A 24213-nucleotide genomic window follows, 5' to 3' on the forward strand; every position below is an offset into this window, starting at 1 on the left:
CACAATCATCCTTACTGCTATGTACAGGGATGATCACTGGGTTGGAATCGACCCCTGTTAATAGTGGTGTCTAACCGTTTACGTTAGATACATTGACCATGCATCCGAATTTCATATAAAATATTACAATTTAATTCATTATTTTGACTGATTTCATTGTATGTATATTGAATGGAAGTGAATATTAAAAAAATGAATAGTTATACACTCATTCTTTATGATTCGATGTTGCGGCTGTACACGTAATTTTATTTCCAACATGGCGATGACCAAAGCTCGTCACCGGTACAATCATTGTTTTTCGAATTTCATAACTTTCTCTGTTGTTGACATTCATATTTTGTGATTGCAATATATTGATAACCAATTGTCTAAACAGAATAGTGTTTCATGGTTATTCGGGGCTTCTCATTTAGTTGAAATGATCGATTTTCCTGAAATGTTCTTAAAATATCGAACCGTCCGTCCGTCTTTTTTTATTTACATCAGCAAACTTCTCTTAAACTATACTAACTTTTTCTCCGTATGAATTTTCCATCCCTTCCAAAAAAAGCAGGCTGTGTATTACTTGTTAGAAGTATTGAATGTTTCTTTAATTTTGTCATTGTTCAATTTTTCATTATTTTGATAGAAAAATTCTGCATCTGGGTCAGCACATTATAATGAGTATCAGGCTTCCATTATAACAAGTGCTGGAGCTGCAGTGTATTCAATGGACACCTGTCTTAGCTATCTGCAGCCACATTAGTGAGGCCCTAAATAAACAAATTCTTGTTCAGGTTTACTCGATTGTTCCTACAAAATTTGCATCTTGGCGATTCAGTTTGAGTAAAGAAACATACGGTATTTCACCTTAGAGTTCGGACACTTTAAAATAATTATTTTTTTGGCTGTCCGAATTCATCGAAAATTACCATTTTTACATTTTATTTATGTCCAAAATTAAAATAACCCTTTAGCGCATGTATACGAGATAGGCCGACATAGCTCATTAGCAGATGTAAACGCATCTGGCCGACCCTATACACTACTGGATGTAAACGCATCTCCCGCATATTTCAATAGGGTCATTTCAATACTTCAATATTGCATCTTTCTTTTTGTAAACAATATCCCGGATGTTTATAAAGCTGAAAATTAACCTTTTGTGTATTGATTTTCCCTCGAAAATGTCGTCTGCTAAAACTTGAAGGTCATTATTTATACTGCCAATCACAGGTGTGAGATCCTACTGTGACGTAATAAAACCTCGAGGAATGGCAGTACTGTACAGTATGGAATTTCCCCCAAAACATTGATGCGTAAATCAATGAAATTATTATGTCAGTTTAATTTACCATTGAAATCAATAAAGATAATAATTATTTGTAGATAATATTTTGTGTTACAAACAATAGAAACAATAAGTAGCTGAGAAAATGATGAGTAAATTTTCTGCTGAGCTAATCGATGGCCAGCATGGTTCCGGTCGTAAAATAGGTCAAGTAAACAACATTTGTGCAAGCGTTTGATGATTTAGATCTTTTTATTCATTACTTGGAAAACATTTATCGGCTTTCTTTTTGTAAAGAATTTTATGAGGGGGTAATAAAGTTAAACAGACACTCTGGACTGGATCTCTCAGCTGGATGACACCGGATATTCCTGCCACATTTCTGTGTATCATACACAAGAACATCAATTGTCGGCTTTTTAATCCAGATGTGTCTTTTTTATGATAGGGGTAATAAAATTTAGATCGATCACAGCATATTATTACCCTTTGATTTAATGCAATTATGACATTTCAAAGAAATATTACAATTCCATCTTGGAAATGCATTCACAGATGAAATAAAAGAATTTTATATTTCATCATTGACACCATTTATTAGATAAATTAATTACCTATAAAAAATGTTTTCACATAAAAAAGATTTGGAAACAATTATTTGGAGTAATATTGATTTTAAGGTCATACTGCTGTATTCATTTGCTCATTTTCGAATATCCTGAAAAGTACCTATACAGATAAGGACTGCTTATCAGTAAGATGGCTATTGAATGGGAGGTGTAATCTGGCCACTTGTCTATGTGCTAAAGGGATAAAACCTGCCTTTTTCTTCGTGTTTTTTGCGTTTTACCACTTGTTAATTTATCTGTAGTTATCAATGGTCATTTATAACGCATCCTTCATCAAGTTAATTAAAATCCCAACAAACACAAGTTGACCGATTTACACATGCATTGAAATGAATAAACAATCGGCTTCAGATCAAACAGTCACTCTATGTGACATCACATAACTCAAAGTTATACCACCGAGGGAATAGGCTATGAGGATATCGTGGAGAGAATGGACATTGTTATGAGCGATTAATGTTTCTGCTTGGTGTTTTCGATTGTAAATTCAGTATTGCACTTTAATTCATCCGTTAAATAGTTACCTGTATCATTGAATGTGTTGACTTTTATTGTTCTATTGATGGTTTCAATGAATATAACTGTACGATTATTGCTTCATACAGTCTATAAATGTGGTACAAACATGTCATGTCTTTGTTTTCTTAATCCCTTAATTGCCCTTGTTTTTTTAATCCCCCAATAAATATATCACACCTCCTCTTTCTACAGGCAATAAATCGTTTAGGATGGTTAGTAACCAATTAAGTTGCAGTGGTGTATATGGTACAGTAATCTAGCCAGGCCAAAACCTTGTAAAGATAAAGATCAATAATCGTTGTCAGTGAAACTTGTGAACAGTAACAGTTTAACAGTCCTCCTCAAAAAAAATAAAAAAATAAAAGGAACAGCCAATAAAGTTCAAAGCCAATGTCCTCCCAACAGTAAAAAGCAGTGCAAATATATAGAGAAAGTGAATAATATAAATATGAAGACAATAACGTTCATACATAATAGCCTAATAAAAAAACTATAGAAAGAAAAAAAGTGTAACCCTTACCACACTATTTTATTGTTACATGTGATTGCTCTTGTTTCAGTGTCTATGCCATGGCCTTTAGCCAGATGCTTGTTTGCCTCCTGCTTCTGTCCGACCTTGTTGCAAGTGTCAGCAGAGACAACTTTAAAACTTGTGACCAAAGCAGCTTCTGCAAGTTAGTAAAATTTATCTTCATTAGAATTATTTATGTTCTAGTGACAAAAATGCACTGTATGCTTTATTTGTTTTAATTTTGATGTCTGGATTGATAGAGCATTGACCATTAATATTTATACTGTGTGTGACATTTACATATTTGTTTGCCTATGGACAGTTTCTGGTAAAAGGAAGCAATTAAAGAGTAATTAATGTAGGGGTTGAGGTTTTTTTGCATTGTTTTCAAGTGTATATAGTTCCTGATGAAATTAATTAATTTCTTTATTTCAGACGACATCGAAGACTGCAGCCGGGTGCCAGCCCCTATGTTGTTCTTATGGAATCAGTGAAAATCCAGTCATCCGGAATGGAAGTGCAGATATTGAACACAAAAAACAATGTGAGGCTGCTGATGCAGGTTACTGCTATAAAAGATAACACAGCAAGACTCAAGATAAATGAGCTTAATCCATTGCGGAAGCGCTATGAGATCCCAGTTGGTGATGCTTTAGTTGGAGAACCCAAAACTCAAGAGTAAGTTGACTTGTCTTCAAACAACCATTTCTTATTATTTTCTTACTAATTTCAGTAATTGTCACCATTTGATACTTTTTAGTTCTCTTTTTTTAAGTGCTAGAAACAGCAACACAATTGTTTTCAATATAATATTTGCCAAAAAATAGCCTTCATCTACCTTTCAGCTTGAAGGTATTGGAGCGCTCAGACTCAAGCATCAGTCTTGGATTTGAGGAGAACAAAATACTGATCACGAGCCGTCCATTCCGTGTGGACTTCATCAATAAAGAAGAGCCTGTAGTCAGCATCAATGCTCAGGGACTGCTCAAGTTTGAACATTTCAGGGAACAAAGCCCACCACAAAAGTAAGTACATTGTAGGTGGTGGTGATCTCATTTTCCTATATTATAGTAAAAACAAATGAGTGTTTATTATGACAAAAATATTTTCAAAATCATCACATGTTACATAATGAAATGTATTTGAGAGATTTGGTAGAGTCAGCAATTCTTCCCTTTAATGATTACCAATGCAAACAAATTTCACTCTGACACACATGGTTCAGCTTGACGTAACAATTGTGTTTTACTGGCTTAAGATCTTAAAATTTAAAATCTTATCTTGATTATTTAGTGCAATGTGACCTTGCATAATTCATTGTATTTATTAAAACCTTCTTTTTCAAAGTGTAATGTGACTGTCCTAGCACTTAATTAAAACATAAAATATTCATTCTTTATCTATGTATGTATAATATAGTTTAAAAGAAAATCATGTAGAACAAGTAGTGTGTAGGTTTCAGTTATAGATAATTCCCAGTCTTTCCAAGCCAGCAAAACTAACTGACACAGACAGAAAGAAACATTGTATAAGCTTTAAGCTTTCTTCTCAATTCTGTTAAAACATTTCGACCAACATTATGCATTTTCCATCTATTTTATAGCTAGCATTTTCACTTGTCCTAGTTTGGTTATGCCTGATGTTTGTATACCTTATCATGTATTGTTAATCTTTATTAACACTGTTTGAACTTAACACAGTTAGTGTGAAGTAAAGTTTTAACCACTGTTGGCAGCTTTTATTGATTTGTGCATGGTAGTAGTTGGTAATCCGTTTGAACTATTATTTCTGCCACAATATCTCGCCAATATGATGGCTTATGAATAAATAATTGATTTCCCTTCTTTGCTTGAATGAACCGTTTTGCCAGATGGGAGGTATTGTTCACATGTTATATTTTTTTTAAAGTACATCAGACTATATACAGCTTTTGTAAATGTGTGACTACATATTGTTAGAAAGGTTGCTGTGCTAAGTTATGGTTAAAGATGGTTAGTATGTACTTACAAAAATAAATAGTTTGATGCAACCATTTATTTTGTGTAAGTTAGTACAAACACTCTTTAAGGTTTAAGTTGTCTACATTATATTGTGTAAACTAACCACTAACTGTGCCAGCCACTGTTTTTATCTACTGCTGCACCTGATTAAAATCAGTAACGGCTGACTACTGAGTTTCTGTATTGGAAAACTTGTGAAAGTAGATGAGTATCAGCTGTTATTGATTATAATCAAGTGCTCGGTAGAATTATATTGTAAACAAAGTCTTATCTCAAACACTAAGCTGATTAAAGGGTTATTAGTGTGTATTTACCCATATAATTGGTTATGGCTGGTTCACATTAAACTGCCTATTTTAGTAAAGACATACAAATAATTTTAAACCATTACTAACATTCCACTGAAATGATTTTGAAAGCACTTTTATTGGATAATGCAACCATATGATCATGATGGACTATATTGAAGTTTAAAACAAATGTCCAATAACTATATGGTCAAATCCTTAGCAGGAACTTAAGATGATTAAATGGAAATTGCCACTGAAATTTATTTTTATTACACACATCCAAATACAGCTGTGTACATTGCATGGAAAAAACAGCTGTGTATATTTTCCTTAAACAATCAAAAGCATATTTCTTTTTGGCTGAATGTTATATACTGTGGTCACAGCTTCTGTTGACCACAGCTTCTGTTGACCAAACACTTGCTGAAGATCTTTTGAAATAGTACTCTTTGCAAATAAGCTAAGAATAGCATACTCGTCAATCAGTTAATAAAATCACATTCACAATGTAATTTTTTGACAATCAGAGAGTAAATTTTTTTCAGTCCCAAAAGTGATTTCTTACAGTTAGTTTTTAAAGGTATTCTTATGTAACCATGCCATCCAGGTGATCATAATTCAAAACTACGATTTCATTAGTTGGTTGATGTAAAACTGATGCAAACTGTACATGTATAGATGCTTTGCGGGGTATGAGCATGCCTCTTTAGTATATTATTTCAAGCTCCCTCCCGTGTCCCTCACATATTAAGTATTGCATTAAGAAAACTGTCACCTTCTTTGTAGTTGCCTATATAATACAATGCTAAATAAAATGTAATACATGTATAACATGAATCTGAATTTCTATATTTTTGCTATCCTTTAACTGAGGAACTTATGCAACCTATAAAACCATGCATCTTACCTCTGCAAGGTAAATGACACACAACACATCTAGTAGACCATTAGTGGCCAATTGTATAACTCTTCAGGAAATATGGTCTAGAATTTTATAGTAATTTTGCGTATTGAATTTTTTAAATGGTTAATGGTAATAATCAGATAAATTCTAGCTGACAAATATTTGTATACGTTATTTTGATATCATATAAAACTAATCAAAAGGGAATAAAACAGTTTTATACAATTGGCTGCTGCTCATTAAATTTTGTACTATGTATATGTGTATTCTTGTAGTGCTAGAGGTAGATGGGTAGAAAGGGTGTGGTGTTACTTTGTAGGGGCTGGTTAGACGGGGTAACATCTTGGTTTTCCCGTGGTTTCAGTGAGGGACAGGAGGAGCCACAGGATGCCCCACCAGCCCCAGCAGAAGAACAAGCTGATGAGAACAAAGTTGAGATGGAAATTCCTGAAGATAAGGTACTAATGCAAGGCTCTTTTCTTGATAATTTAATGTTGTTGTTTTTTTATCAAACAATAAACAGGATTAACTTTAGTAACTGTCAAAGATTGCTTACCACCTTGAATAAAAATACCACAATTATCTAGGTATGAAGAATTAGTGAAAACCATACAATCTTGAATGTGAAAATGATATTATAGAACTTGACATAGATGTTATTTCTTTTCCCAGTTTAATTTAAATACATTGCTATGCCATGACCCCCTGTTATCTATCTGTTGTTACACTATTGTATGTATTGTACATGTTTATTTGTCTGTCCCCAGGAGGAGGTGAAGAAGGAAGGAGAGGGGAAGCAGCAGGAGGAAGATGACAACAATGAGCCCGGAATGTGGGAGGAGACTTTCAAGACCTTCCATGACTCTAAACCATATGGTGGGTGGCCATATACTGTCAGCTTGATTGCTGCGTCTGTTTTCTGTTCTAAACATACAATTCATCCTATGTTGATTTTTGCGTTGTCAACTTTATTGCATATAAATGGATCTAATATTTACTGAGATCATTGGAAATCAATGCCATTCAATCATTAACGAGTTTTGAGAATTCAAAAAGTTTTTGTAAAGATATATGTACAATTGAACTGATGAAAATTTCTATTGTGAGAAGCTTAAAACAGATGATTGATTGATTACAGGGCCCTCATCTGTGGGAGTTGATGTTTCGTTCCCTGGGTATGAGTATGTCTATGGTATACCTGAACATGCTGAGTCTATGGCCCTCAAAACCACCAAGTAAGTATATCTAGGGTATACCAGACCATGCTTAGTCCAAAAACCACCAAGTACGACCCTACCAAGTCATTTGTACTGTTCAGCTTTCAGAGCTTTCCAGTATTTATGAAGGTGCATGAACCCATAAGTTTTTAAAAATTGAAAACTGAAATGCATGTATTATAATTGGACTGTCAAAGAGAATAATTATTTGTATTGCTTAATGTACATAGCCATTATAATGCGTTTATTAAGCGTAAAGTGATTGACCCAAAAAAATAAATGGCAAATTTTATACAAAACTATACATGCAAGCTATACTGTTCCAGGAGTGGAGACCCGTACCGGCTGTTCAACCTGGATGTGTTTGAGTATGAGCTGTACAACCCAATGGCTCTCTACGGCTCTGTGCCCGTCATGCTGGCTCACAAGTACGTCACATATCATCATAGTTTGTTAGCTAATGTTTTGTTGGCTAAAAGCAACAGAAAAAATCCTCAGATGTGAAGATCTTCATGTAAAGTTTATTTGACTACATATTATTAAATGTAAAATTAAAAGTCAATTATCTATGTTTTTTAAATATATTTTTTAGAGTTTATAATAACAGGCAGGAAATGAAAACGTCATTGTGAAAGATTATACTATTGATTTCATGATAATTTAAGGACATGTTTTTTACAAATACAGTTAAACTGCGGTCGTTCGAACAAGCGGTCATTCGAGAACCGGCAGTCCCTCAAGGTCGGAGCTTGGTCCCGAACATTTTTCCTTCTATTTTCATATAAAATATACCTACGCTGTATCGAAACTTAAATATATCGAGGAGTCGAGCAATATAGTCGGTCCCAAGTACACAAATCATCCACAAAACCTTATGGCTCCCTCGAGGTCATTATTTCAGACTTTGTCCCGAACGCGTGTTCCAAAATAAACAAACAATTGTTAGGTGTTAAAAATTTTGCAAGTTGTTAAAATTGCAATGACAGTTGAAAGGCAATTTGATCGATCCAACATCGGAATCTCTGAAAAAAATTCCTTCTTGTCACTTTGCTTTGCAATATGGCAATTTTGTAAAAATAAACATTTCTGTTTATTCATTTATTGATATTTTTTTTACATTTTACATTTAGTATGTGACAGCCTTTGATCATATGAGCAATTTCCACAACGCAACACATATCGGTGTCTTAGTAAAAAGTTGGTTTGACGACTTCAAACTTAAAATACACTGAAAGATATTTCATTACAGACCGGAAAATTGAAATTCGGGTCGTTCGAAACATTGGTTAACTCAAGGTTTTGGCTCTGTCCCCGGCATCCTCGAGCGATCGCAGTTTAACTGTAGATCACTGTGAATTAATCTTAATCCGAGGATCAACTATATTAAAAATTTGATTGAAATATCAGCAACTTTGGATAGTGATTTGTCATAATCAGTTAAAGAAAAGATATCCTTGCACAATGTTTAGACCACTTTGGTTCAACTTCTCTTCTTTCAAAACATACTTTCCTGCCAAGTTCTCACCGTAACTCCTCTTAAATACTATAATTGGTAATTAATGTAATCAAACAAGGCTATATGAATGAAAATAACATATTAAAGAGTGCCACTAGAAAAGACATTAGAAATACATTGTTTTTAAGTAGTGAAATTTGTGCATGAGATTGTTGGATTATTAATCAATCATTGTTCGTTTTTTTTTTCAATTTTTGATAATCAATAGTGAAAATTGGTATGATTTCTAACTCAACCGTCAATCCAAAGAATATTCTACTGACAGAGCAAATTCATATCATAAAACTATTTGCAATTTAGCTTAAGTGTTTCATATGAATGAACTAATCAACAGCAAGAATGGAGTGTAGAAGGCCAGCCTGTGTATTTCAGTGAGAAGAGGACTGTGGGAGTATTCTGGCACAACGCAGCAGAGTCGTGGGTAGACATCAGCTCAAACACTGCTGACAAGGTGTGTACCTATTAAATTCTCCCCCATCAATTCTGCCATACAGAATGAACTTTGGTAATTTTGCGCCACAACATTATAATGAAGAACATTATTAAAACTTTGAGATGATTTTTGGTCAAACAGTTATTGTTCGAAATGAATATTGTTAACATTAAATGATTTCCAGGTTTCTATTTATAGGGAAATGTCATGGTAACAGAGGAATCCACTCTGGTACAAACCTGGGTAGATCATTCACCTTTTTGAAACAGACAATTTGTTTTTGAAAAGCTTTCCAGTGCTTTTCCTACCTTTGGAAAGGCCTGCTACTTTTCCCTACCTTTTGTCAAACCTTTTATTATGCCTGTTTTTAAGTAAAAAATAACTGATAAATAGAGAAATTATCATTTCAGTCGTTATTTCTTTCCACTCTCACTGCCTTGTGACTGTTATGCATAGCTTTGTTTCATCATATTTTTTTTTTAATATTATGACTGAGATATTGAAAAGTGTTTTAATGAATTGAAATTTGTTCATTCATGTCAAAATTCTTAATTCACTACTTTTTTGTGGTGATAATTTCATTCTTTTTTTCAATATTCTTTCTGAAAAGAAATGCCAACATTTCTATGGGACGTCACTGGAATGCATGTTTTTAAAGTTTTCATTGTTCTATGGTTGGTGTTTATTGTTGTGTTCCTGGTTGTAATTAAAATATGTGATTTTGTAAAAAACAGTCAAGTGGTTCAGTAACATTGAGTACATCTATTCATAGATAATAATACTATTGCTCCTTTAATTTGATCTTCATGTATTTTCACTCATCACTCATTCATTTGGTGTGTGTTGTTTTTTCACTATGTTAAAGTATGAAAGATTACATTGTTTATTTACCAGAACTTTCTGTCGAAGATCGCGGATATCGTCGGTGGGGTCAGTAACGAGATCCCGCAGACTGACACACATTGGATCTCAGAGAGCGGTGTTATCGATGTGTTTATTATGATGGGGCCTTCCGCATATGACGTCTTCTACCAATATGCTCAGCTAACCGGAACCACAAATCTCCCACCGGTAAGCCCTTCTGTATTGGCGGGAAAATGATGGCATTTTCTGTTCTTCAAGAGTTCTTACTCAGAAACATAGCTTTCACAAAATAATGGAAACAAATTATACGTTTCTTCCATTTAAGTATTTGAAGTTGTCCCACTTTCAGTTTAAGTATTTATATAAGCTACTTCTAAAAGAGTGACACAATAGTTGGTTGTCGTGTTATAGATCTCAAAATTTATTGGCTGCATTATGGCTAGACCCCACTGCAGCCCCTGTGCAGTTCAAGACGAGTTCAGAACTGAAAGGAAGATATTTACCGCCATTATTGAATAAAAGGATGTATAACAACAATAAAACATCAAAAACCACTGCAAGAACAGAAGCAAGAGTGGTCAGCCCCTGTTAAATGAGGGCCGACCAGGCTCTTTTCGTCACCTTAGTTCAGTTGCAATGAATCATACGGGAGGCCCAGAACCAATGAAATTTATAGCTGAATGAAGTTAGCCCATCATATTTGGTTTAATTATAGGGAGGTAATGCAAAGATTGTTTTAAAAGTCTCTGTACTTCATAGTCTCTGTACTTATAGTCTGCAATTACTGCATAAATTGAATAACTCTTGCAAGCTCTCCACTCCAGAATTTTGACTGCATTAAACAAGGGAAGTAAATGCAACATTAACAGTGAAAAAGATAAATACTGGTCGCCATCCTTATAGTTCACTGTAAGATTATCAGCTTTGGGTTCAGAAGGTCTGAGGTTCAATCTATGATCCTGACACTCTGAAAGACATTAAAAATTGGTCCAGTAGCTCCCCTGCCTGGCTTTTGGCAGAAGAGGATAGTACTGGGATATTTGGAGTACTCAGTACTGCTTCAACGCAGTTTGTCTCCCATGTATTGGTGCTTTTCACTTGGCATGTTAAAGAACCAAGTGGTCTTCTCCTCAAGGCCGAGTAAAGCCATATGATGCAGCTTAAACTCTAATAAGAGACATAGCGGTCTTGCCCCCTTTTTTTTTTTATTTGATACTGCCTTGAATATTGAAGACATGGTTGTATGACTGTGTTTATTTGGACAGATTATTGAATTTTATGTTTATTTTGGAAGTATGAATCCAGACAGGATATGAAACAATCTTTTTAATAGTTTTTTTTTTTTTTTTTTTTTTTTTTTTTTTTTTTTTTTTTTAAATACTTCCATTTCCTCTCAAGAAGTGTTAAAAAGTCTCATTCTTATTACCTCCCTTTAATAAAATAGAGTTGTTTTGAAGCTTTTGTTGGAAGACTGTTATGAATTTTATTATATATGACATTCAAAAATGTCTAAATGGCTGTTTTCAACATAAATGCTGGTATAAAGAATGTTAAAATATTTTGTTATATTTTGACTTAAAATGCCTGATTCACCCTCTCAAAAATGGACACCTATAGTACTGGTAAATCTTTGAGTGCCTTGGGTTGGTCTAGCCCAAGGTGTAGTATTTCAACATGATCTTACTTAATAGTACTTTTAAAATGTATGGGTTCTCTCTGTTAAAGGGTATGACACAAAAAAGTCTGAAGAAGTTCCAATCACTATGGCAATTACACTCATTTCCTCCTCCCTTTCTCCCTTATTAAAAAAAAATAAAACTATACACTCACACAATAAATATCTTCAGATTTCATTAAACTTAAAATAATCATGATTAAAAGTTACATTTTATTTGCTTCTATATTTCTTTAGAGGGATGACGACATAAGGCCAAATATATAAATCATTCTTTAGTTTCTTAGGCACAAACAATAGAAATTGGGAGGGGTCAGCAGCTGGTGATTTTTTGTTTTAAACATAGCAATTTAAGCACCTGAAATATATGTGACCATGACACACATGAATCTGATGGGTAATATAATACATATGTTTTACAAACAACTATACAAACTTATTGGGCCTTGATATAAAAATCATTTCTTAACACAATTCTTCCTTTTGGCATAAAAATAGAATACAATTATTCCATTGAATATAATAAAATAGAATTGTATGATGAAAAAAATAGAATTGAATGATGAAAAATGTGTGCAGGTGTGCCCTAGAAACTAACATATTTTTTGGCCTAATAAATAGCAGTGCGAAGGGAAGTAACTCGGCTTTCAAAATATTTTAGGTTTGAAAATATCCTTGTCTACCTTGAAGTATAATATATTTGTTATACATTTAAAAAATTGCCAAATCTCAGCTTATAAATTAGCCAAAACATGTCAAATTGGCTGGATGGTTTGACAAGTGGGAAAGCAATCCCTCGTCAACTTTTTAGGTAAAAGTTTCATAACATCCAAACCATTTAAGATCATTATTTTTGCCAAACCGTAATCATAAGTACATGGCCATGGCAGGAATATCTTGTACAGGTTTCATCATTTCTCCAAAACATTTTATACTGGAGTTGAAAAGCTTTAAAGTTATGGCACACATAACCAAGTGATGAAACGGCTTGTAATATGTTGTGAAGGACATCATTATGTTTGGAATAAGTGAATAGCATTTATTTTATCCAGACAGTAACCATAGACAGGTATACCCATTCTTCTTCTTATTGTTCCGATTTGGGAGTTAATGTATAGAGGAAAACAAAGTAAACACTTTCAAAATGGTACATAAAATTTTAACAAGGAGTATCCCACTGAACATGAACACCATTCATTCTATTTGTGTCCGACTTTAAACATATTAATATGGCCATATCAGGGATACCATGGGCAGGTTCTGTAACTCTGAGGTACTCCCTTTTGAAATAAAAAATAAGCAAAAGAATATGATATTTAAAACTTTAAACTCTAGTGCGTAGCCGTATCAGATATATATTAAAACATGGAATTTACTCTTGCTTGATTTAATTTAAGTTGTTGCCCATTAAAAAATGAAAAGTTTTTTTTTTATTCCTGTTTTTCCAGCATTTATTTAGACCTATCTTGGTTTTAATTTCTTTTCAAATTTGCCACTTGTAAGCGAGAGTTACCTTGTTGTTTCAGATGTTTGCTGTATCCTACCACCAGTGTCGATGGAACTATAACGACCAGGATGATGTAAAAAAGTAAGTGGCAAAAAAGTGAATAGATGTCGCCATAATCAGGCCAGATTAATATCTAGAAAAATAACCTACATTATTAAGTAACATTTAGTTTTTACAATGTATAGGTTGAAGAAAAATATCGCTAAAAGATAGCAAAATAATTAATTGGTTAAAGATTGTTTAGTTTTTACAATGTATAGGTTGAAGAAAAATATAGCTGAAAGGTAGCAAAATAATTAATTCTTTAAGATTGTTTACTTTTTGCCAATTAATTTTGTTGGAATTTTGTTATTGAATGTTCTTAGATAGTTATTGTGTGGACAATGCTCTATTAAACTTGTTTACCGTACACCTATCTATTGCTGTTTCAGTGTGGATGCCAACTTTGACACATTCGACATTCCCTATGACGTTATTTGGCTAGACATCGAACACACAGATGGTAAAAGGTTCGTTGACTGTCTTAAGTTACACTAATGCTACGTGTACAAACCTTGTTAATATACGTTTTTAGCACTAGTTGTTCATGTACTGTCATGTATTATGAGAGCACTTTAACACTAAATTGCTGGACCAGTGGGTTTTCTCCACATTCTCCAGTTTCCTTGCATGAATATTTGTTATTTAAGAAGTTGATGCTTATTTTTGAAAACAGGTACTATTAGTGATACTATCTAAGTGAACACCAACATTTCGTTTATAGCTATGTGAGTGATCTAACAAATGCTTTAGAATTTGAGTGATGAATTTAATACTTAACATGAGGAAAAATGGAATGACATCATGTGAAAAAAAGTTATATAAAAAAAACATCCTCCAGTGGAAAATGAAATGGCCATATTGTTTTTTTATTGTTCATTGATGTAAATAAAGGCTTTTCCTGATTCAACAGTTTTGCTTACAATGTTTTCAGTACAACATTTTGGATAATTATAGAATGGTTGCCTTGGATCAACCATGGAGTTTAGGATAACATAGAAAAGATATACTCTGAAGAAAAGTTCTGCAATATGGTATATCCTTGAAAAACGTGTAGATTTTCAAGTCCATTTTTTTTATTGTCTAATTGAAAGTAAATATCAAACAAACTAATGATGACACTGCACAATGTGGACACCTTAATTATGTGGCAACAACATTAAAACAAATTTTAGAATGTTGAGGCACATGCCATTGATGTTAGTCAGAATTTTGTACTTTGAGATATGTAGCTGAACATGAACAAAATTGATAAAATTATTAATTATTAAATGACCTTGTACCTAAAATTCTGTTTGTAAACGGCCATGTTCGTAAAATATTTGTGTGAATTATAACAGTAACTTCTCTAAATCAGCTGACTTTCAGTCCGTGATAGAATCTTAAATGAAACAACAGAGTGGAACTTGCATGTTCTAGTAGGAAGTTATTGGATGGAAGTGGGTCTTGAACCAAACATAAGCCCAAATTTACTAAAACTGTCCACTTCATATTTTGTTTTTATACTGAGAAGTGAGGCCTTTATATGCAGTTTCATTCTACTGCTAGCAATGCATAATGGCTGAACAAACATAAGTTATACATACATCACACAAATGGCTCATGTTGTATTCCAGATTTGGCTGTATATTTTGATTTTTTAATCGTTAATCATCAAATATCAAATCTAATTCAAATCTCCGAATAATCTCACACCATGATAAACTTTGAAAATTTACCTTTCCTTATCTTGTATGGAAATAGCGTAATGATATTTCCTGGAAGTTGTGTAACATTTGTGACTAATAAATTATTTTATTTTTAAATATAGACAAACAAACACATTGTCGCATTACTTTTTGTGCTGAGTTTTTTTGCACTTAACTGTAGCAAAATATAATTCACATAAATCAGTTGTGGAAAGAATTGTTACACATGGTTCCGAAATGGCAGTTCTAAGAGAGAGAGAGTTTCCCGATTACTTTTCTATTGCTCTTTAGTGCTGTCTTTAATTCTGAAAATTGTTGTGCATTTTGTTCCTTGAATTGAGATTTATGTTGTAAGCTTTTGTCTAGACATAACTTACAGAACTATATTGCCTGATGATAATTAATGGCTCCTTTCCACACAATGTATGTATTGTAAGATAGATGGCCAAACTAAATCATGACACTCACATTTCTTATTTATCAATTTAATTTTACCCAACATTTGCTAAATTTACTACAATAACTAATATTTACTGTTGCTATAGTTCTAGTATAAAAAGACTACTTGTAACTACATAATAAAGAAAAAGTCAGTTTATCATAGCTTTGGTCAAAGAACAAAATGTTGGCTGTAATAGAAACTAAACAAGGCATGATCAAGGCAGGTTTTGAAAACTACTTTTAATCTTGCAGATACTTTACCTGGGATGCCAGTAAATTTCCTAACTCCATTGAGATGGTGAACAATGTTGCGAGTAAGGGCCGTAAGATGGTGACAATCGTAGACCCTCACCTGAAGAGCGACGGCAACTACCGTGTGTACCAGGAGGCCAAGGACCAGGGACTGTATGTGAAGAACAAGGATGGCAACGACTATGATGGCTGGTGCTGGCCAGGTATGATCAAAGTCATTTCACCCAACAACCACTAAATAACTTTAACCTTTTTCATATATAACAATAATCACTAACATTTTGGATTTCATGTTGGTTCTTGTACGACCAGAATCTTGAGAATTTCCTCTTTTGTACCAATATTGGTTTGTTTCATCCCACAGGTGTTTTGAATGGGTTAGACAAACATGGACTTCAAAAATTGGTATATCAAACTCAAGGAACCTGATTGTAAATTACGTTTAGGGCTATTGCATTTAATCATACAACCCATGGTGGGAAGGAAACTTCAATCAAATTTGGAAACCATTAATCATATATTATTTAATAAATAAGAAATCTTGATTTACTTTTACACCCTTTATATTGCAGGTACTTCGAGCTGGCCAGACTTCTCCAACCCAGAGGTACGGAAGTGGTGGGCAAGCAAGTTCCTGTTTGATGATTACAAGGGCAGCACTGCGGACCTGTTCACCTGGAACGACATGAATGAGCCCTCTGTGTTCAATGGACCGGAAATAACCTTCCACAAGGATGTGAAACACATGGACGGCTTCGAGAACAGAGACCTGCACAATTTGTATGGCTACTATGTGGTAAGTGTGTCTTTATAGAAAGTACATGTGCTTTTATTGGAATCATAAATGGTTTGACCATCCCTAGTGTTTTTGAATATCAGTACACAAGCATTCACCTCAAGCCCAATCATTACCTTTATTCATATTACAATGTATAGAATCAATTATTTTGATATACATCACCGACTCTATGCTGTCACTGGTTACAATAGATTGATGAGCAAGCAAGTGAATTGTTCAGAAATATTATGACTTGGTACCTTTCAGCAACAAGCGACAGCGGAGGGACAGTTGTTGAGAAGTAACAACCAGGAGCGGTTCTTTGTGCTCACCAGGGCATTCTTCGCTGGTTCCCAGAGATGGGGTGTGTATATTCTAAGAGAGTTAAGGTACTCATTGTATAGTACGCTAAATATTGGATACCTGACTGTTAGACCCAAAATTCAGTAAAAAAAATAATAAAAAAATAATCTTATAAAGAGGAAGTTAAAATCAAAATAACATTGAACGTCATGTGGTTTGATGATTTTTAGTTAAACTAGTTAAAATTAAAACTCGTGTGATGGATGTTGTGTATAATTTGACAATAAATGTACGACAAGGTAAGAGACCATTATTCCTCACTTTAATAATAAAAACTTCACCACAGTGACAGTATACCACATGGTCAATAATGGTTCTTTGAATTAAATGGCAAAGCAATAAAAGGTATAGAACATAATTGTTCTGTACACTGACAACAATTTAATAATGTCAAACAGTTCTCCTTTCACTTTCATTAAAAATTGACAGGAAGTAAACAGGCGCCTGTTTCCCGCGCTTTCAGATGATTTTTAAAATGTTTCTTTTTCTGTTACGAATTAAAAACTTAAAAGATTTATCTTTTAATTTTAGCTGATGAATTTTTTTTTATATATTTGAACAAAATGAATAAAATATCAATTTTGATAGTCTAGCATTGTTTTTTTCAAAACCATCATAGTGAGAGAAAACTGCCGAAGGTATCCTAATTTGCATACCTTTATATCATTCACCACATTGAATTTGTTGCTTATAAATTGTGACAATTACTGGTCAAAACCAGATCAGCAATCACATGTCTCTTTGGGCATTAATTACTCTTGACATGCGTTTATATACTTTAATTGAATAAACAAACATTGATTGAATAAACAATCATTGATTGAAAAAAAAAAATCATCACATGGCTTGGGGCTCTGAATCGCAGAGTAAATCGCTTTTTGTTCGTTGTAAGTTTAGGTGAATCTGACTTCACTTTTATCTTTCAAATAAGCCTAGTCGGCGGGGTCTAGAAAAAAACTACATTCTCAGGATTCTGGGAGTTTGACCTCACATGCTGACATGTGCAAACAGGTTTTTCGAAAGCATGGGACAGGTGCACAATCGATTTGATAATGCAGAAGAATTCAAAATTGTGCATCAATTCAAATATTGGACTTGTCTGGTCAATAACTTTCGAAACCTTTGTCCAAGCATCAGCATATATGATCAGAATGTGTATGTGCATTATACAAATGCCAGTTCTGATAACTCAGTCACTCTCAAGTAAGGCCAAAAAAAATAATATGTCTGGTTCAGGAAACGTTGTCCCAAAAAATTAGGAGGGTAGGCATTTTTTCCATTTTTTTTTTTTTTTTTTTTTTTTTTTGGACGTATGTTGTCTATGTGTAGACGATGCACAGAGCAGTCAGATCACTTTGTAACTCCCAGCATGTGGTATTGTGATGTGTGCTTGTTTCAATGCAGTCATTTAACCACATAATAACAGAGCATTTCAACCCTGTATTATCTGTAAGGACCACAATGGAAATAAGGTTTTATTTTACCTCTTTTTTGTGTTATCCTTGACATAAATGTTATATATGTTTATACATGTTTAAATTTGTATTTGTCATGTTATATGCAATTTTTATGTCGAATAAATCTATCTAATCTATCTAATCTATCTAACCATGTATCATCTTTGTTTATTCACATTATTTTCCTTTTCTATGCTTGCTGTTTATGTACCCTATGCCTTTTAGTCACCCTCTGTACAATGCTAACCTGCACAAAGAGTTCACAAAAGAGATTCATGTACAACCTAGTATTTTATAAAAATTCCATTTTTTAAAGATTTCTGTCGACAATTTTGTTTAAAATATCTTGTAAAGATAAGTCACTTTAATACATCTCTTTTGTGAATTCTGTCATTGTAACAAATGCACATTGTGAGTGGTGTTGCACAAAATCATATAAGGCATTAGCTAGGCAATCTTAGTGCACTGAGGACCTAGGGGTCCAGGTTAGAAGAGCAACAAAAGTATTATCCAATACTTTGTGAGTTTAATATTATTAATTGACTGTTGATATATTTCCCAAACACAATTATTAAAGTACAAAATGCGTACATTCAATGACATGGCAATTTTTTCACTGATATATATTTAATGACATTCACTGAAAATCTTCTGATACTTTTACTTAAAGGGGTTGGTACTTTTTACTTTATATAAGTTTTCAAACATATGACAGTGTACAATTCAACACTCCAATGATAAAATGTTTGCCAAAAAATCTAGCAGTGATAGATACAGTTACTAGTCACTGCATTTTCAACTACATGTACTGACAGAAAGCACATGGAAAAAATCTTAAAAAGAGTTTTACAGTTTAACATTTGCCCATTATGTATTCATATTCTTCAATACATACACCGGGCCTAAACTAGTTGCGGCTTCATATTTGGTGGCAAACAGTTTGGGGTTGGTTGGCCCATGGAGCTCCTCGAATACTTCCGAAGCTGTGCAACCATGCTTGACCGCTTTCATGACCTGCCGCTCTGCTCCATGTTCACATTTTTGGAGTTTTATGGCCATCAAAGTGGCTGGTGAACACGCCATGGGCGCCGCCATTGTTGTGCGCTCTATTAACCCAAAGATCGATATAAACGCGCTCTATTAACCCAAAGAGCAATAACTACAGAAAAGAACATTTTCAATACGCAGTATAGCGGTTTTCGGCCGCGATTTCGAAAAAAAAGTTTAGGGTCGGCGGGTAAAAAATAGGGTCGGTCGGGTTTCCTGAACCAGACATATTTATTTTTTTGGCCTAATGACTCTTGATTTGGCAAAAAACTGTTTATACAGTGTCCTTTCTCTAGATTTGGCTTAACCTACAACCGCTTCTCATTTGTGCTCTGTTAAAATGATCAAATAAAGATATTTCAGTTGTTCACAGGTGTCCGAAAGTTTAATTAAACATAAGTTATTTATATAAGCAATACAAGCGTTAATGTTTGTGACTTAAAAAAACTCATAGTGAATGGTCATAGCTTGGCTTGGCCCTGTAGTTTACGTTGTATTTCAACTGTCACAAGTTTTCTACATGCTTTTACATTATAACTCTGATAACGCCTTGGCTCCCTTCCTGCAGGTGCGGTATGGACAGGTGACAACATGGGAGAGTGGTCCCATCTCAAGGTGTCCAACCCTATGTTACTATCCCTCAGTCTTGTTGGCATCACCCACTCCGGCGCTGACGTTGGTGGCTTCTTCAAGAATCCTGACACAGAGCTCCTTACTCGCTGGTACCAGGTCAGTGGTTTTACAATACATGATCTCTGGGCTATGGCACATATTCTTGCACTTAGAGCCAGATTCAATCATTAAGCTTGCTTATCTGAGAGCATAAGTATAGCCTTTGACTGGAAACTTATTGTAAGAAAGACATTTCCTTGTGTTTAAAAATAGATACAATGCAACCACTTCAATACCTCACTTTGAGAACTCTTGTATACACAACTATTATTCTAAACAATCAAAGAGATGCTGTTTTGTTTTTTTATTGTTCTTACTTTCCTGCGGTTGATGTTTAAATGAACTGTTTTGATTGTTTTGATACTTTCACTCATTTTAACATCGCGCAACGATACTTGTTATGGTTTTCGTCACAAGAGTGGAATATGGCTGTATTGCACTGGAGTGGAATACGGACTACCGTGTTTTTGGATATATATTGTGTGTGGATTTATGATGGGTATATAATAAAAATCGTTACTCGTTTCGCCCCTTCAAGTGACAATGCGAACTGTTAAACCGTAATAACCAGTGGTCTTTGTAGGTATTTGACCATTAACTTTGTAATTAAAAATGTTAATTCAAATATCTATTTATTAATTGTGTTGATTCTGATCAAAACATTCGCAAACATTTTATAAACATAATTCCTCATTGAGTACTGTGAACATGTTTGGGTTATTGGGTGATATTATAAGCATTTTGATAGGATGAATTTCTGAGCTCATCATATTTATTTATTTTGCAATATAATTATAGCCTTTTGGAAAAAAAGGGTGTCTTAAAAAACATGGGATCGAATTGTTCTCAGCATGAGAATTTATAAGTGGAAGTGTCAATGACATGGGATTAGTGTCTATATGTCTTCATGGGGTCAAACTTTAGGTACCACAGCCGTGTTAGACAGTATGCTGCTTAATTCATGTATTAAATTTGGTTAAAATGTACAGGGGGGAATTTGGGATGGTTGGATAATACGGGTTGCCATTTAAAACAGGTTTGACTGTACATGTATTTCAGATCTTAATAAATAAGATTTAGCAGTAATGTTATCCATACATGACAAAACCATTGTGGTTTTAGGCAGGAGCGTTCCAGCCATTTTTCCGAGCCCACGCCCACCTGGACACAAAACGTCGAGAACCATACCTACAGCCAGAGGAGAACATGCAGATTATACGGGACGTGATACGGGCCCGCTACTCCTACCTACCCCTGTGGTACACACTGTTCTACGAGGGGGAGCAGAGGGGGGCCCCGCCCATGAGACCCCTGTGGGTGGAATACCCCACAGACAAGGACACCTTTAACATGGATGATGAATACCTCATTGGTAAGTAGTAATATCATGCCAATACTCTGGTGTTGAAAATCTTCAATTTAATTTCATTTGATTTTCATAAAATAATTAAAACAGTCCAATGCTGAAATATTTTTTTTTCTCGGGAACACTTGTTCCAATGATAGTAAGAAACTAATGTTGCCAGTTATTTTATTTGTTTGCATTTCATTATAGGAACATCACTATTGGTAAAACCAATCACTGAACCAGGACAAACTGGAACTCAAGTTTACTTCCCTGGAAAAGATCAGGTACCAGATAGTGTGGATAGTGTAGCACAGTTATTTTGTTTCCATATATAATCCCTTATTGGTCAAATAAATGATTAAATGACAATCATCTGCATATTAATTGCAATGGTTAGCTTCCCTTTGCTCTTTTGATATGAAATTTAACAATTTGTTTTATGAATGTTAGTTGGATTTAAGGTGGCATTTTAGTAGTTGAATGATCATAGTTTATATCTAAAGTTGCATAAAAATGGTGCCTATTATCTTGTTATCATATGATATTTGTGTGTGACGCAGGTGTGGTATGATATTGCCAGCTACAAAAGTTACCAGGGTGGCCAGTCTACATACATTGAAGCCCCCCTTAGCAAGGTTGGTACAGTAATAATCTCATATTTACGTTATCAGAGCTTTTAATTGTTTTTTCAAACAGTCATGGTCAAGTCCTGACCTTTACAGCATAGGAAACATTTTTACCATAGTAACTTTTTACTTCAAGTCAGCCTATAAATATTGAAAATAAAACCTTTCTCTTTATTTAATGTTGTTAAAATCTATAATGCAATGAATGCCCAGCTAAAATCCTCATGATCATAGTTGAACTTTACTCAGATAATAGCCTATTTGATTATGTGTTATTTTTCAGATTCCAGTTTTTCAGAAAGGAGGCTCAATAGTTCCGCGGAAAATGAGAATACGTCGGTCATCAGCACTGATGACACATGATCCATTCACCCTGGTCGTGTGCCTGGATAAGACTGTAAGTACAAACAAACGAGAATACATTGATTGTCGGTACTGATGACTTTTTATCTATTCACTCTGATTTTAAGTTCTTTATTGTATGCTGACCTTTAAGTTATCTTAACACTAAATACAGACTAAGTATCTTCCATGGCTGCCTGTGTGAAATAGGTTCATCCCAATATGAGCGGAGGTTTTGCGGATATAAGGTTTGCTGAGATTCCGTAGAACAACTGTCGTTGGGATAAACTTTTCTCCCACCTCAGATAAGTAGATCCAATAATTTAACCATGCTAGAAATTCTTATCTTGCCCACGGGCGAAGATAAAATGCCCGTATGGAACTCCTTTTTTATGGTCATCACATTGTAATTACCTCCCTTGTTAAAGACTGTCGTCTGTAGCCTCATGGAAACCTTGTCTTGTGGCGACATTTAGAACGCTAAATTATTATTTCTTGCTTCAAATGTCACCATAAAACAGTTTTCACGCACCTGTCAAGAAATAATACTTCACTCTCCTTAGAACTATTTGAAGACCGGTTTGACTATTCACATAATCGAAATCACTGTGCGCATATCCATGACAACAACGAATTATCGCATAACCATACGCAATTATTTTCACTAAGCACAAAAGATTTCCAGCAAAAAATACATTTTTACTTAGTTTTGCTTAATGAGGTGGGAGAAAAAGCATCTACCATAGCCGCTCGTGTAAGATAGGTTCATCCCCACCCTTGCGCAGGGTGTTTTGCGTAAACCTTGTTTCCTCAAAACACCTTAGGCCACACCAAATTGATATTTCGTTCCGCGGATTTTCTGCTCCTATTTTTTTGAAAATGTAAAAAAAATATTTTTATTTTTTTTGTGCGCCTGCACCTCCATTTTGATCGCCAAGCAGATTTTTTTCAGGTAATAATTTATTAAAAGGCTAAAATTAATCTTGTATAATTTTTCTACGCTAGTTTTCTTGTTTTTGTTAAGGGAAGTTACCGATGCGTAGTGTTTTTATACTGTATATCGATCGGTTTAGCATGGGTTCAATAAATTCAATCAAAATGGCCGCTTCCGGTATAAACAATGTGGCTCGAAGTTTGGAAATTAAATCTTATTTTTGACAATAAATCTGTTTTGAGCATGCTTGAAGTCATTGTTGATCGTCTCATACACTAAAGGATCATTATATAAAGCAATCATTACGCAATAAAGCATGTGTATCTGAGACTGGTAGCGTAATTAGTGACTCGTTTTGAATGGAAATCGGAATGATCAACTTAGTACTATTTTATTCAAGTCATAATACAAGGGACCAATATTTTACCTCGTTACGACGATGCTGAAGATGTCACAGGTCAACTTCACTGGAACATGAGTCATTGTTTGGTCCAAATTGATGTATCAAGCTCATTTTTGATCAAATTCTGACAAAGCAACAGTTTTGAACAAATATCTTTTCACAAATAGCGATATAAACACTGGTCTGGATATACCTCAATATAAGTAAGCCTAAGGTTATCACCTTATATTTTGTTTTTATTTGCAACATAATCAGGACTGTAATGCACTTGTCAATTGTAACCACTGCCCCGCCCACCCCTCACCCTTGTTCCAGGTGTATACCAGGGACAGCAGAGGCAATGGGCTGTGTTTTTACCTTTCAGGTTGCCCTGCAGTGCCTAGTGAATGTGGTTTTGTCTTCATATTGAAAATAGTCGGGAATGGGCCTCACATAGGTATTCGGGGTTGCGGGGCCATTTGGCAGGGATTTTAACAGCAGTGTGT

The 24213-nt window shown here is 34.3% G+C and overlaps 1 protein-coding gene across 2 annotated transcripts in view; it reads left to right on the forward strand.

The window, feature by feature from the left end:
- The first annotated feature begins 247 nt into the window (after positions 1-247).
- The window catches only part of LOC128208100 (neutral alpha-glucosidase AB-like), a 36477-nt gene continuing 12511 nt past the window's right edge, over positions 248-24213 (forward strand). Inside the window, exons 1-20 of one of the 2 annotated variants that reach the window (XM_052911442.1) lie at positions 248-285; positions 2982-3095; positions 3368-3610; positions 3778-3957; positions 6446-6584; positions 6894-7002; positions 7265-7361; positions 7670-7771; positions 9232-9310; positions 10187-10363; positions 13358-13419; positions 13770-13847; positions 15759-15961; positions 16331-16554; positions 16804-16900; positions 19972-20132; positions 21198-21447; positions 21631-21707; positions 21984-22058; positions 22333-22446. In XM_052911442.1, the coding sequence (XP_052767402.1) occupies positions 260-285; positions 2982-3095; positions 3368-3610; positions 3778-3957; positions 6446-6584; positions 6894-7002; positions 7265-7361; positions 7670-7771; positions 9232-9310; positions 10187-10363; positions 13358-13419; positions 13770-13847; positions 15759-15961; positions 16331-16554; positions 16804-16900; positions 19972-20132; positions 21198-21447; positions 21631-21707; positions 21984-22058; positions 22333-22446 (2607 nt within the window). In that variant the 5' untranslated portion in view covers positions 248-259. The remainder of the gene's footprint in view (positions 286-2981; positions 3096-3367; positions 3611-3777; positions 3958-6445; positions 6585-6893; positions 7003-7264; positions 7362-7669; positions 7772-9231; positions 9311-10186; positions 10364-13357; positions 13420-13769; positions 13848-15758; positions 15962-16330; positions 16555-16803; positions 16901-19971; positions 20133-21197; positions 21448-21630; positions 21708-21983; positions 22059-22332; positions 22447-24213) is intronic. The other variant, XM_052911443.1, reaches the window with a different exon arrangement.

Source organism: Mya arenaria, chromosome 11, assembly GCF_026914265.1.
Source record: "Mya arenaria isolate MELC-2E11 chromosome 11, ASM2691426v1".
Lineage (NCBI taxonomy): Eukaryota > Metazoa > Mollusca > Bivalvia > Myida > Myidae > Mya > Mya arenaria.